Source organism: Bos indicus, chromosome 7, assembly GCF_029378745.1.
Source record: "Bos indicus isolate NIAB-ARS_2022 breed Sahiwal x Tharparkar chromosome 7, NIAB-ARS_B.indTharparkar_mat_pri_1.0, whole genome shotgun sequence".
Lineage (NCBI taxonomy): Eukaryota > Metazoa > Chordata > Mammalia > Artiodactyla > Bovidae > Bos > Bos indicus.
In genome coordinates, this window is record NC_091766.1 from 80,417,607 (window position 1) to 80,430,725 (window position 13,119).

General features: G+C 41.0%; 1 protein-coding gene and 1 long non-coding RNA gene across 3 annotated transcripts in view; one reads left to right on the forward strand and one right to left on the reverse strand.

Moving 5' to 3' along the window:
• LOC139184223 (uncharacterized) overlaps positions 1-11,761 on the reverse strand; it is a 41,377-nt gene extending 29,616 nt beyond the window's left edge. The window contains exon 1 of the long non-coding RNA XR_011567789.1: positions 11,650-11,761. This is a non-coding gene — a long non-coding RNA (uncharacterized lncRNA). The remainder of the gene's footprint in view (positions 1-11,649) is intronic.
• Positions 11,762-11,840: 79 nt separating this feature from the next.
• FAM151B (family with sequence similarity 151 member B) overlaps positions 11,841-13,119 on the forward strand; it is a 33,418-nt gene continuing 32,139 nt past the window's right edge. The window contains exon 1 of one of the 2 annotated variants that reach the window (XM_070793976.1): positions 11,841-11,983. In XM_070793976.1, coding sequence (XP_070650077.1) covers positions 11,959-11,983 — 25 coding nt within the window. In that variant the 5' untranslated portion in view covers positions 11,841-11,958. The remainder of the gene's footprint in view (positions 11,984-13,119) is intronic. The other variant, XM_019965373.2, reaches the window with a different exon arrangement.

Below are 13,119 nucleotides of genomic sequence, written 5' to 3' on the forward strand. Positions count from 1 at the left end.
ATACACAATATTTAACACCGTTTGGAAAACATCTGCATTCGCATTGAGAAAATTAAAGCCATATTTTCATGTTTTTACAAATGAAGAAATAGGTCTAAATCAAGTGCTTTATTATGAACCTCTGAATATAAAGTTGTTTTTTTCCCCTCCTTGTGGTAAAATAAGATGCTAGCCAGCCTCCAAAATAGCCCACAATGATCCCTGCCTGTTGGTATTCACACCCTTGTGTAGTCACTTCCCAGCTTGTACCACTGTTGGTGTTTGTGACTAATAGAACATGGAAGAAGGGATGGGATGTCATTTCCAGTATTATAAGGGTTCTGTGGCTGCCACCTTTGGTGCATTTCTCCCCACCTCTCCCTCCCTGTCTGTCCCTTTCTCTTTCTCCTCTATTGAGTCACTCATTCTTGGGGAAGTCAGCTGCCAGGAAAGTGGAAGGGGATCCCTCCAACCCTAGTCAAGACTTCAAATTGCAGCCCCAACCACAATTTGACTGCACCCTCCCAAGGACCACCCAACTAAGCAGTTCTTAGATTTCTGAATCTCAGATATAAATGTCTGTTGTTTGTTGTGTTTTTATTTTAATTGGAGGACAATTATTTTACAATATTGTGATGGTTTTTGCTATACATCAGTATGAATCAGCCATAGGTATACATGTGTCCTTCCATCCTGAGCCCCACCTCCCCCCTCCCTCCCCACCCTATCCCCCTAGGTTGTCACAGAGCACCGGCTTTGGGTGCCCTGCTTTATGCATCAAACTCAACACTGGTTATCTGTTTTACGTATGGTAATTATATGTTTGAGTACTATTCTGTCAAATCATCCCACCCTTTCCTTCTCCCACTGAGTCCAAAATGTCTGTTGTTTTAAGCTGCTACTTTTTCTATTGGTTAATTACATAAAGCAACTAATATTAGGTAACTGAAACAAAATACTGATATCTTACAGCAGCTCTAAATAAAAATTTCTAAAAAAAAAATTGCTCTGACAAAATTAAGCATAATTCTTATCATTTACGGATTGCATGCCACAAGGAGTATGTGCTAAGTGCAGAGAATACCACGAGAAAGAGTAGGTGTGGCCATGTAGGAACAAAGATGGAACTGTGGGAAACTTTCTCTTTCTCCAAATTGCTTGTCAGGATATTTAGAGTATGCCTGACTTCCCTGGTGGCTCAGATGGTAAAGCATCTGCCTACAATGTGGGAGACCTGGGATCGATCCCTGGGTCGGGAATATCCCCTGGAGAAGGAAATGGCAACCCACTCCAGTATTCTTGCCTGGAAAATCCCATGGACAGAGGAGCCTGGTTGGCTACTGTCCATGGGGTGACAAAGAGTCGGACATGACTGAGTGACTTCACTATCTATCTATATCTTTGCTAAAAACAACCAAAGATGATTAAAATACAAAAAGAATCTTAAAACCTCTTAAGGTTTTAAGAATCTTAAAATCTCTTAATCTTAAAAAGAGATTTTAAGACAGTATGGAACATCCAGTCAAAAAACAGAAGTGAGCATAGGGCCCTAATATGATAGCCTAATGGGGTAAGGGGGAAAGATATCAAAGTTCAAGACCCACACAAGATGATGAATCTAACAGGAATTGTGAACCTAACAGAAGAACTTCCCTACAGTAATCTGAGATTCCCTCGAAGGGTTTTGGCCTTTGGATGAAGATGAACCAGAAATATAAATTATGTAAAACTACAGCCAAGTTTAGAATTGCCTACATCACCCAAAGATTCTTAAGCATTCAACTTGCTTTAAGGTGGTCGCCCACTGGTGATGCCTCCTTCAGGTGCTAGGTGGAACAGAACTGTAAAGTCTCTCCATAGAAAGTAATTGTAGGTCTCAAATTAATTTTCAAATATAGTATCTATTAGCACACAGTAAACACACACACATACACACACACACACACAACTGAAAAGGCACATGAGGGAACCAGATTCCAGAAGCAGCAATTAGTAGAAACAGGTAAATTCGTATCATCTTAGATATTAAATTTATGCTTTCTGTGTTTAAAGAAACAAAGTGTCAAGTACCTGTAGACAATGGGAAACTAAAAAGTGATGGAGCTAATTTGGGAAATACAAATGTTGCAAGAATATATAAAAATTAGTAAATAGGTTTAATGGCAGAATGGAATACAGCCAATTGGAAGGCTGTATAGTCTGGAGTGTAAATCAGTAGGTGGCTCATAATCCCAGCCAGTGGTTTGATCAGTTTTGATGTCAACTGCCATGTGCCCTGCTTCAAGAGGGCAGCACGTCTTTTGTGAATTTTCTGTACATAACTATTTGTTACAGATATTTTAGCAAATGCTTTCTCTTTCTCTTGCTTGTGCATATCTTGGCTGGTGTTACAGAAAAAATAGTGTAAACATTATTTCCTTACTGGAGAATGAGGGTTTTTTCTTTTTTTTGTAGTGTGTGTGGGTGGGTGGGTACGGGATGGTTTATGTTGAATGCTTAGTTTTTCTTCTGCACGAAACATCATGTTGTGGGATCTTTAGGAAACTTCATACTGTACGAATAAGAAAATAAAATATTTGAAACTTGAAAAAAAAATCAGGAGAAATTAATCAGAATCACAGGTCATACTTCCACAGACAACTCATCTCATTCCACACCTGGAGGAGGAATACATATAAATCTCACCACCTCTACCCAAATTGGGTTAATTAGAACTTATCTTTATACCATTTATTGCTATTTAAATATTTAAATATGTCATCAAAAGCAGCTCCAAACTATCAGGTCAGTGCCCATTTTTCACAGTCTAATCTTCATAAAGCCCTGTACATCATCTTTCTTCAATGTATCATGTACCCTTAACACATGAAACCCTTCCTTTGTGGGAAAAAAACAAAAAGTATGCAGGATATAAAATCAACACACAGAAATCCCTTGCATTCCTATACACTAATAATGAGAAAACAGAGAAATTAAGGAAACAATTCCATTCACCATTGCAATGGAAAGAAAAAAATACTTAATATATCTACCTAAAGAAACTAAAGACCTATATATAGAAAACTATAAAACACTGGTGAAAGAAATCAAAGAGGACACTAATAGATGGAGAAATATACCATGTTCTTGGATTGGAAGAATCAATATAGTGAAAATGAGTATACTACCCAAAGCAATTTATAGATTCAGTGCAATCCCTATCAAGCTACCAACAGTATTATTCACGGAGCTAGAACAAATAATTTCACAATTTGTATGGAAATCCAAAAAACCTCGAATAGCCAAAGCTATCTTGAGAAAGAAGAATGGAACTGGAGGAATCAACCTACCTGACTTCAGGCTCTACTACAAAGCCACAGTCATCAAGACAGTATGGTACTGGCACAAAGACAGAAATATAGATCAATGGAACAAAATAGAAAGCCCAGAGATAAATCCATGCACATATGGACACCTTATCTTTGACAAAGGAGGCAAGAATATACAATGGATTAAAGACAATCTCTTTAACAAGTGGTGCTGGTAAAACTGGTCAACCACTTGTAAATGAAACTAGAGCACTTTCTAACACCATACACAAAAATAAACTCAAAATGGATTAAAGATCTAAACGTAAGACCAGAAACTATGAAACTCTTAGAGGAGAACGTAGGCAAAACACTCTCCGACATACATCACAACAGGATCCTCTATGACCCACCTCCCAGAATATTGGAAATAAAAGCAAAAATAAACAAATGGGACCTAATTAAACTTAAAAGCTTCTGCACAACAAAGGAAACTATAAGCAAGGTGAAAAGACAGCCTTCAGAATGGGAGAAAATAATAGCAAATGAAGCAACCGACAAACAACTAATCTCAAAAATATACAAGCAACTCCTACAGCTCAATTCCAGAAAAATAAATGACCCAATCAAAAAATGGGCCAAAGAACTAAATAGACATTTCTCCAAAGAAGACATACAGATGGCTAACAAACACATGAAAAGATGCTCAACATCACTCATTATCAGAGAAATGCAAATCAAAACCACTATGAGGTACCATTTCATGCCAGTCAGAATGGCTGCGATCCAAAAGTCTACAAGCAATAAATGCTGGAGAGGGTGTGGAGAAAAGGGAACCCTCTTACACTGTTGGTGGGAATGCAAGCTAGTACAGCCACTATGGAGAACAGTCTGGAGATTCCTTAAAAAACTGAAAATAGAACAGCCTTATGATCCAGCAACCCCACTGCTGGGCATACACACTGAGGAAACCAGAATTGAAAGAGACACGTGTACCCCAATGTTCATCACAGCACTGTTTATAATAGCCAGGACATGGAAGCAACCTAGATGTCCATCAGCAGATGGATGGATAAGAAAGCTGTGGTACATATACACAATGGAGTATTACTCAGCCATTAAAAAGAATACATTTGAATCAGTTCTAATGAGGTGGATGAAACTGGAGCCTATTATACAGAGTGAAGTAAGCCAGAAAGAAAAACACCAATACAGTATACTAACGCATATATGTGGAATTTAGAAAGATGGTAACAATAACCCTGTATACGAGACAGCAAAAGAGACACTGATGTATAGAACAGTCTTTTGGACTCTGTGGGAGAGGGAGAGGGTGGGATGATTTGGGAGAATGGCATTGAAATAACGTATAATATCATATATGGAACGAGTTGCCAGTCCAGGTTCGATGCACAATACTGGATGCTTGGGGCTGGTGCACTGGGACGACCCAGAGGGATGGTATGGGGAGGGAGGAGGGAGGAGGGTTCAGGATGGGGAACACATGTATACCTGTGGCGGATTCATTTCGATATTTGGCGAAACCAATACAATATTGTAAAGTTTAAAATAAAAAAAAATAAAGTTCATGGTCTAAAAAAAACAAAACAAAAAGTAATCACATATTTACTATAAAATTTTCCAAACACTTAAAAGTAGAGAAAATCTTAATAATATGAAATTTCATGTACTCTTCCTATAACAATCCTCAGATTCAAAAGTTAATCAAGATTTTCCACTTTTGCTTCATTTACCTTTTGATTTCTTTGCTGGAGTATTTTCAAGATAATCTAGGACATCATTATCTCATGCCACTTAGTCCACTTGCTGTGCTGTGCTTAGTCATGTCTGACTTTTTGTGACGCCATGGACTGTAGCCCACTAGGCTCCTCTGTCCATGGGGATTCTCCAGGTAAGAATACTGGAGTGGGTTGCCATGCCCTCCTCCAGGGGATCTTCCCAACCCAGGGGTCAAACCTAGGTCTCCAGCATTGCAGGCAGATTCTTTACATATTCCACTATATAGTTCTAAGAAGTGGACAGTGAAGAGTAAATTTGACCCAGTTACTATAAAAATCTATAAAAATATTGCCCCAATATGGTGATCAACAGGCCATAAAAACTTTTGTACTGCAACTGGTATCTAGAAAGTGAAAAGACAACCTGCGGGACTTCGCTGCTGGTACAGTGGATGAGAACCGGCCTGCCAACACAGGGGACACAGGTTTCATCCCTGGGTTGAGAAGATTCCATGTGCTGTGGAGTAAGCAAGCCTGTGTACCACAACTGCTGAGCTTGAGCTCTAGAGCCCTTGAGCTACAACTGAAGCCAGCGCGCCTAGAGCCTATGCTCCACAATAAGAGAGGCCACTGCAGTGAGAAGCCTGCACACCACAACTACAGTAGCCCCCACTCTTCGCAACTAGAGAAAGCCCACGTGCAGCAAAGACCCAGCACAGCCAAAAATAAATTATATAAAAGCCTGTAAAATGAAAGTATTTGTAAATCCTTGCAAAGAATTTTTACAATTCAACAAAATCTCCACAAATAACCTAATTTTTTAAATGTGCGAATAATTTGAATAGACACTTCATGCTGCTGCTACTGCTGCTAAGTCGCTTCAGTCGTGTCCGACTCTCTGCAACCCCATAGATGGCAGCCCACCAGCTCCCTGGGATTCTCCAGGCAAGAACACTGGAGTGGGTTGCCATTTCCTTCTCCAATGCATAGACGATATATAAAAAGCCAATAAGCACTTAAAAATAGTTCAGCATTATTAGTCACTAGCAATACACAAAGATCACAATGAGATGTTACTTCATATTCATTTCGATGACTATAATTAAAATTATTCTAAGTATTGGCAAGGATGTGGATAAACTGGAACCCTCATACATTGCTGGTGGGAATGTAAAATGTCTTATGTAGCTGCTTTGCAAAACTGGCAATTCCTCAAAAAGATAAACATAAGAGTTACCATCAGATCAGATCAGTCGCTCAGTCGTGTCCAACTCTTTGCGACCCCATGAATCGCAGCACACCAGGCCCCCCTGTCCATCACTCCTGAGTGAACTCCAGGAGTTCACTCAGACTCACGTCCATCGAGTCAGTGATGCCATCCAGCCATCTCATCCTCTGTCGTCCCCTTCTCCTCTTGCCCCCAATCCCTCCCAGCATCAGTCTTTTCCAATGAGTCAACTCTTCCAATGAGGTGGCCAAAGTAATGGAGTTTCAGCTTTAGCATCATTCCTTCCAAAGAAATTCCAGGGCTGATCTCCTTCAGAATGGACTGGTTGGATCTCCTTGCAGTCCAAGGGACTCTCAAGAGTCTTGTCCAACACCACAGTTCAAAAGCATCAATTTTTCAGCGCTCAGCCTTCTTCACAGTCCAACTCTCACATCCATACATGACCACTGGAAAAACCATAGCCTTGACTAGATGAACCTTTGTTGGCAAAGTAATGTCTCTGCTTTTGAATATGCTATCTAGATTGGTCATAACTCTCCTTCCAAGGAGTAAGCATCTTTTAATTTCATGGCTGAAATCACCATCTGCAGTGATTTTGGGGCCCAGAAAAATAAAGTTTGACACTGTTTCCACTGTTTCCCCATCTATTTCCCGTGAAGTGATGGGACTGGATGCCATGATCTTCGTTTTCTGAATGTTGAGCTTTAAGTCAACTTTTTCACTCTCCTCTTTCACTTTCATCAAGAGGCTTTTGAGTTTCCTCTTCACTTTCTGCCATAAGGGTGGTGTCATCTGCATATCTGAGGTTATTGATATTTCTCCTGGCAATCTTGATTCCAGCTTGTGTTTCTTCCAGTCCAGCGTTTCTCATGATGTACTCTGCATAGAAGTTGAATAAACAGGGTGACAATATACAGCCTTGACGTACTCCTTTTCCTATTTGGAACCAGTCTGTTGTTCCATGTCCAGTTCTAACTGTTGCTTCCTGACCTGCATACAAATTTCTCAAGAGGCAGGTCAGGTGGTCTGGTATTCCCATCTCTTTCAGAATTTTCCACAGTTTATTGTGATCCACACAGTCAAAGGCTTTGGCATAGTCAATAAAGCAGAAATAGATGTTTTTCTGGAACTCTCTTGCTTTTTCCATGATCCAGCTCCAGCGGATGTTGGCAATTTGATCTCTGGTTCCTCTGCCTTTTCTAAAATCAGCTTGAACATCTGGAAGTTCACGGTTCACATATTGCTGAAGCCTGGCTTGGAGAATTTTAAGCATTACTTTACTAGCATGTGAGATGTGTGCAATTGTGTGGTAGTTTGAGCATTCTTTGGCATTGCCTTTCTTTGGGATTGGAATGAAAACTGACCTTTTCCAGTCCTGTGGCCACTGCTGAGTTTTGCAAATTTGCTGGCATATTGAGTGCAGTACTTTCACAGCATCATCTTTCAGGATTTGGAATAGCTCAACTGGAATTCTATCACCTCCACTAGCTTTGTTCGTAGTGATGCTTTCTAAGGCCCACTTGACTTCATATTCCAGGATGTCAGTGATCACACCATCGTGATTATCTGGGTCATGAAGATCTTTTTTGTACAGTTCTTCTGTGTATTCTTGCCACCTCTTCTTAATATCTTCTGCTTCTGTTAGGTCCATACCATTTTTGGCCTTTATTGAGCCCATCTTTGCATGAAATATTCCTTTGATATCTCTGATTTTCTTGAAGAGATCTCTAGTCGTTCCCATTCTGTTGTTTTCCTCTATTTCTTTGCATTGATTGCTGAAGAAGGCTTTCTTATCTCTTCTTGCTATTCTTTGGAACTCTGCATTCAGATGCTTATATCTTTCCTTTTCTCCTTTGCTTTTCGCTTCTCTTCTTTTCACAGCTATTTGTAAGGCCTCCCCAGACAGCCATTTTGCTTTTTTGTATTTCTTTTCCATGGGGATGGTCTTGATCCCTGTCTCCTGTACAATGTCATGAACCTCATTCCATAGCTCATCAGGCACTCTATCTATCAGATCTAGTCCCTTAAATCTATTTCTAACTTACACTGTATAATCATAAGGGATTTGATTTAGGTCATACCTGAAGTCCAAGGTAAGGAGCATTGGCTGCGCTTTGCTGGAGCAGCTGTGAAGAGATACCCCACGCCCAAGGTAAGAGAAACCCAAGTAAGACGGTAGGTGTTGCAAGAGGGCATCAGAGAGCAGACACACTGAAACCGTACTCACAGAAAACTAGTCAATCTAATCACACTAGGACCATAGCCTTGTCTAACTCAATGAAACTAAGCCATGCCCGTGAGCAACCCAAGATGGGTGGGTCATGGTGGAGAGATCTGACAGAATGTGGTCCACTGGAGAAGGGAATGGCAAACCACTTCAGTATTCTTGCCTTGAGAACCCCATGAAGAGTATGAAAAGGCAAAATGATAGGATACTTAAAGAGAAACTCCCCAGGTCAGTAGGTGCCCAATATGCTACTGGAGATCAGTGGAGAAATAACTCCAGAAAGAATGAAGGGATGGAGCCAAAGCAAAAACAATACCCAGTTGTGGATGTGACTGGTGATAGAAGCAAGGTCTGATGCTGTAAAGAGCAATATTGCATAGGAACCTGGAATGTCAGGTCCATGAATCAAGGCAAATTGGAAATGGTCAAACAGGAGATGGCAAGAGTGAATGTCGACATTCTAGGAATCAGCGAACCGAAATGGACTGGAATGGGTGAATTTAACTCAGATGACCATTATTATCTACTACTGAGGGCAGGAATCCCTCAGAAGAAATGGAGTAGCCATCATGGTCAACAAAAGAGTCTGAAATGCGGTACTTGGATGCAATCTCAAAAATGACAGAATGATCTCTGTTCATTTCCAAGGCAAACCATTCAATATCACAGTAATCCAAGTCTATGCCCCAACCAGTAATGCTGAAGAAGCTGAAGTTGAACGGTTCTATGAAGACCTACCAGACCTTTTGGAACTAACACCCAAAAAAGATGTCCTTTTCATTATAAGGGACTGGAATGCAAAAGTAGGAAGTGAAGAAACACCTGGAGTAACAGGCAAATTTGGCCTTGGAATACGGAATGAAGCAGGGCAAAGACTAATAGAGTTTTGCCAAGAAAATGCACTGGTCATAGCAAACACTCTCTTCCAACAACACAAGAGAAGACAATACATGGACATCACCAGATGGTCAACACTGAAATCAGATTGATTATATTCTTTGCAGCCAAAGATGGAAAAGCTCTATACAGTCAGCAAAAACAAGACCAGGAGCTGACTGTGGCTCAGATCATGAACTCCTTATTGCCAAATTCAGACTTAAATTGAAGAAAGTAGGGAAAACCACTAGACCATTCAGGTATGACCTAAATCAAATCCCATATGATTATACAGTGGAAGTGAGAGTTACCATATGAACCAGCAATTCCACTCCTATGTATATACCCAAGAGAAATACATCCACATATTATACTTCCACCCAGAATTTTGTACAAGAGTGTCTATAGCAGTCAAAATTCGCTAGTAGTCAAAAAATGGAAACAACGCAATGGCCCATCCATTAATTCATGAATGGACAAATAAATGTGGAATATGCTAACAATGAAAATTTATTTGGCCACAAAAAACAATAAAAAGTACTGATACATGCTACCATAGTGATGAACCTTGAAAACCTGCTAAGTGAAAGAAGCCAGTCACAAAATACTGTATGAGCTTATTTAAATGAAATGTCCAGAATGGGCAAATGCATAGAGCCAGAAAGTGGATTAGTGGGTTCCAAATAGGAAAAGGAGTACGTCAAGGCTGTATATTGTCACCCTGCTTATTTAACTTATATGCAGAGTACATCATGAGAAACGCTGGGCTGGAAGAAGCACAAGCTGGAATCAAGATTGCCAGGAGAAATATCAATAACCTCAGATATGCAGATGACACCACCCTTATGGCAGAGAGTGAAGAGGAACTAAAAACCCTCTTGATGAAAGTGCAAGAGGAGAGTGAAAAGGTTGGCTTAAAGCTCAACATTCAGAAAACGAAGATCATGGCATCCGGTCCCATCACTTCATGGGAAATAGATGGGGAAACAGTGGAAACAGTGTCAGACTTTATTTTTGGGGGGTCCAAAATCACTGCAGATGGTGATTGCAGCCATGAAATTAAAAGACGCTTACTCCTTGGAAGGAAAGTTATAACCAACCTAGATAGCATATTGAGAAGCAGAGACATTACTTTGCTAACAAAGGTCCGTCTAGTCAAGGCTATGGTTTTTCCAGTGGTCATGTATGGATGTGAGAGTTGGACTGTGAAGAAAGCTGAGTGCCGAAGAATTGATGCTTTTGAACTGTGGTGTTGGAGAAGACTCTTGAGAGTCCCTTGGACTGCAAGGAGGTCCAACCAGTCCATCCTAAAGATCAGTCCAGGGTGTTCATTGGAAGGACTGATGCTTAAGCTGAAACTCCAATACTTTGGTCACCTCATGCGAAGAGTTGATTCATTGGAAAAGACCCTGATGCTGGAGGGGTTGGGGGCAGGAGGAGAAGGGGAAGACAGAGGATGAGATGGCTGGATCGCATCACCAAGTCAATGGACGTGAGTTTGAGTGAACTCCAGGAGTTGGTGATGGACAGGGAGGCCTGGCGTGCTGCGATTCATTGGGTCGAAAAGAGTCAGACACGACTGAGCAACTGAACTGAACTCAAAGTTAGGAAAAAATGGGGAATGATTGCTTTGGATGATGAAAACGTTCTAAAATTGTGGTGCTGGCTGCAGAATGCTATGACTACAGTGAATTGTAAATTGTACCCTTTAAATGTGTAACATTTTCTATCATTAGGAAATGCAGATCAAATACAAGCCAATCAATTATGTCTCCAGAAAGATTTTTCTTTAAGTGAAGTCGTTGAAGTTTAGTGTTTCCTGAAACTCAAGAAATCTTTTTATCTTGAGAAAATCCAGCCTAATTGAAGACCCAGTGAGATAATTACAACTCGTCTGGACTTAACGTATGTTAAAATCTGAAGAGTTGGGCGAGAAGGACTGCCTGTGTCCTTTGTATAACGTGTGCTATTTGTTATCCTAATTTTACAATTGACAGAGTAGAATTAGTTACAGTACTAGAATATGGCAGCGATACGTTGCTAATTCTCATCAGTCTGATTCCACTGGCGCTTTTTCCAATCCCAGTTTGGTTGTGGAAAGGAGTTAAGGAGGGCAAAAAAGGCGCTGGGTGGGAGACTCATAGTGTTCCTAATGAAAACCGTCAGTGAGAAGAGGGAAACAAAAATTTTGACTTAGCATTTCAGCCTCCTCATGCAGAAACACTCATTTTTATGAAGCTATGATTTCATGTCATTTTTTAGGATGTTATCAAATTAAAAAGAAAAAATATATCGAACTTTGGAAATTCGTACCCCAGTGCAGCAACTTAGCGTCTCAACCCAGCCTCCGTCTTCCCTGACGAGACGTTCTAGAACTACTGTGACTACTTTGCAGAAGAGCAAGTCGCGCGACAATTGGACGCGAACTACAGCCAGCAAGACGGCGCACCCGCGAAACTCGAGCTGCAGCCTCTGCGCGTGCGCATTGCTCCTCGGCCTCTTCCGCCTCCGTCTCTCAGGCCACTCCTCTTAGTCTGTCGAGTCGGGTTTTCTCGCCGCAGGTGACGGGTCATCAGCGGTGCCCACCCTCGGCGCCTGCGCAGACTGAGGCTCACTGTCACCATGACAGCGACCGCCGGGGGCCCTGGTAAGCGGGGTTCCCCAGGTTCGGAGTCTGAGACCGTGCTCCACACTGTTAGCTTGCAGTGAGTGGACATTTTCTCCGGCCCGGTGCCGTAGTTGGGGGCCCTTTGAGAGTCTCCTCTGGTGGCACTCCTTCCTAGTTTGGATCTTCGTGGTTCGCGTTCTCCACGTGTGCCCGTAATCAGCTGGCCTAGAGTCTTGGTTCTCAGTGTGAGCGTTAAGCGAAAAGCTTTTGGGGTGTTCAAGAATGGCAAGAATATTGTGTCTTTTTGTAAAGGATTTCTTTTTTTCAAAAGAGCAGTTTTAGTTTCTTAGGAATACTAAGTGACAGACCTGGAGGTTCTCCATTCAGCCCTACCTGACATAGGCATGCGTGCTCAGTCGTGTTGGACTCTGCGAACCCGTGACCTGGGATCTTGCAGGCAAAAATACCGGAGTGGTTTGCCATTTCCTACTCTAGGGACAAATACATAGCTTCCCATTATCAGCCTTCCTCTTCAGAGTGGTACTTTTGTTATAACTCTGAGCCTGCCTTGATGTATCACAATCACTCAAAGTTCATAATTTACATTGTTCACTCTTGGTGATGCAGATCTGTGAGTTTAGACAAATATATAATGAATGACATGGTCCATGGTAGAGTATCATACAAAATAGTTTCACTGTCCTAAAAATCCTTTGTGCTTTACCTACTTATCTTCTTCCCCCCAACCCCTGAAAATCAGTGATCTTTCTGTTGTATCCATAGATTTTTTTTTTGTCTTTTCCAGAATGTCATGTGGTTGGAATCAGAGTACATCGGCTCTCCACATTGGCTTTTTTTCACTTAGTAATGTGTGTTTAAGCTTTCCCCATGTCTTTTATAGCTTGAGAGCCAACAGTAATAATTCTGTTGTGTGAGTGAACCACAGTTTATCCGTTCATATTCTGAGAGAGATCTTGGTTGCTTCCAAGTTTCAGCAGTTGTAAATAAAACTGCTATAAACCTAAGTGTGCTGTAAATAAAACTACTAAAAACATTAGTGTGCAGGTTATTGTATGGATATAAGTTTTCAACTCCTTTGGGTAGGTATCAAGGGGGTGATTTCTGGATTGTATGATTGGAATATACTTAGCTTAGTAAGAAACCAGCAAGCTTTA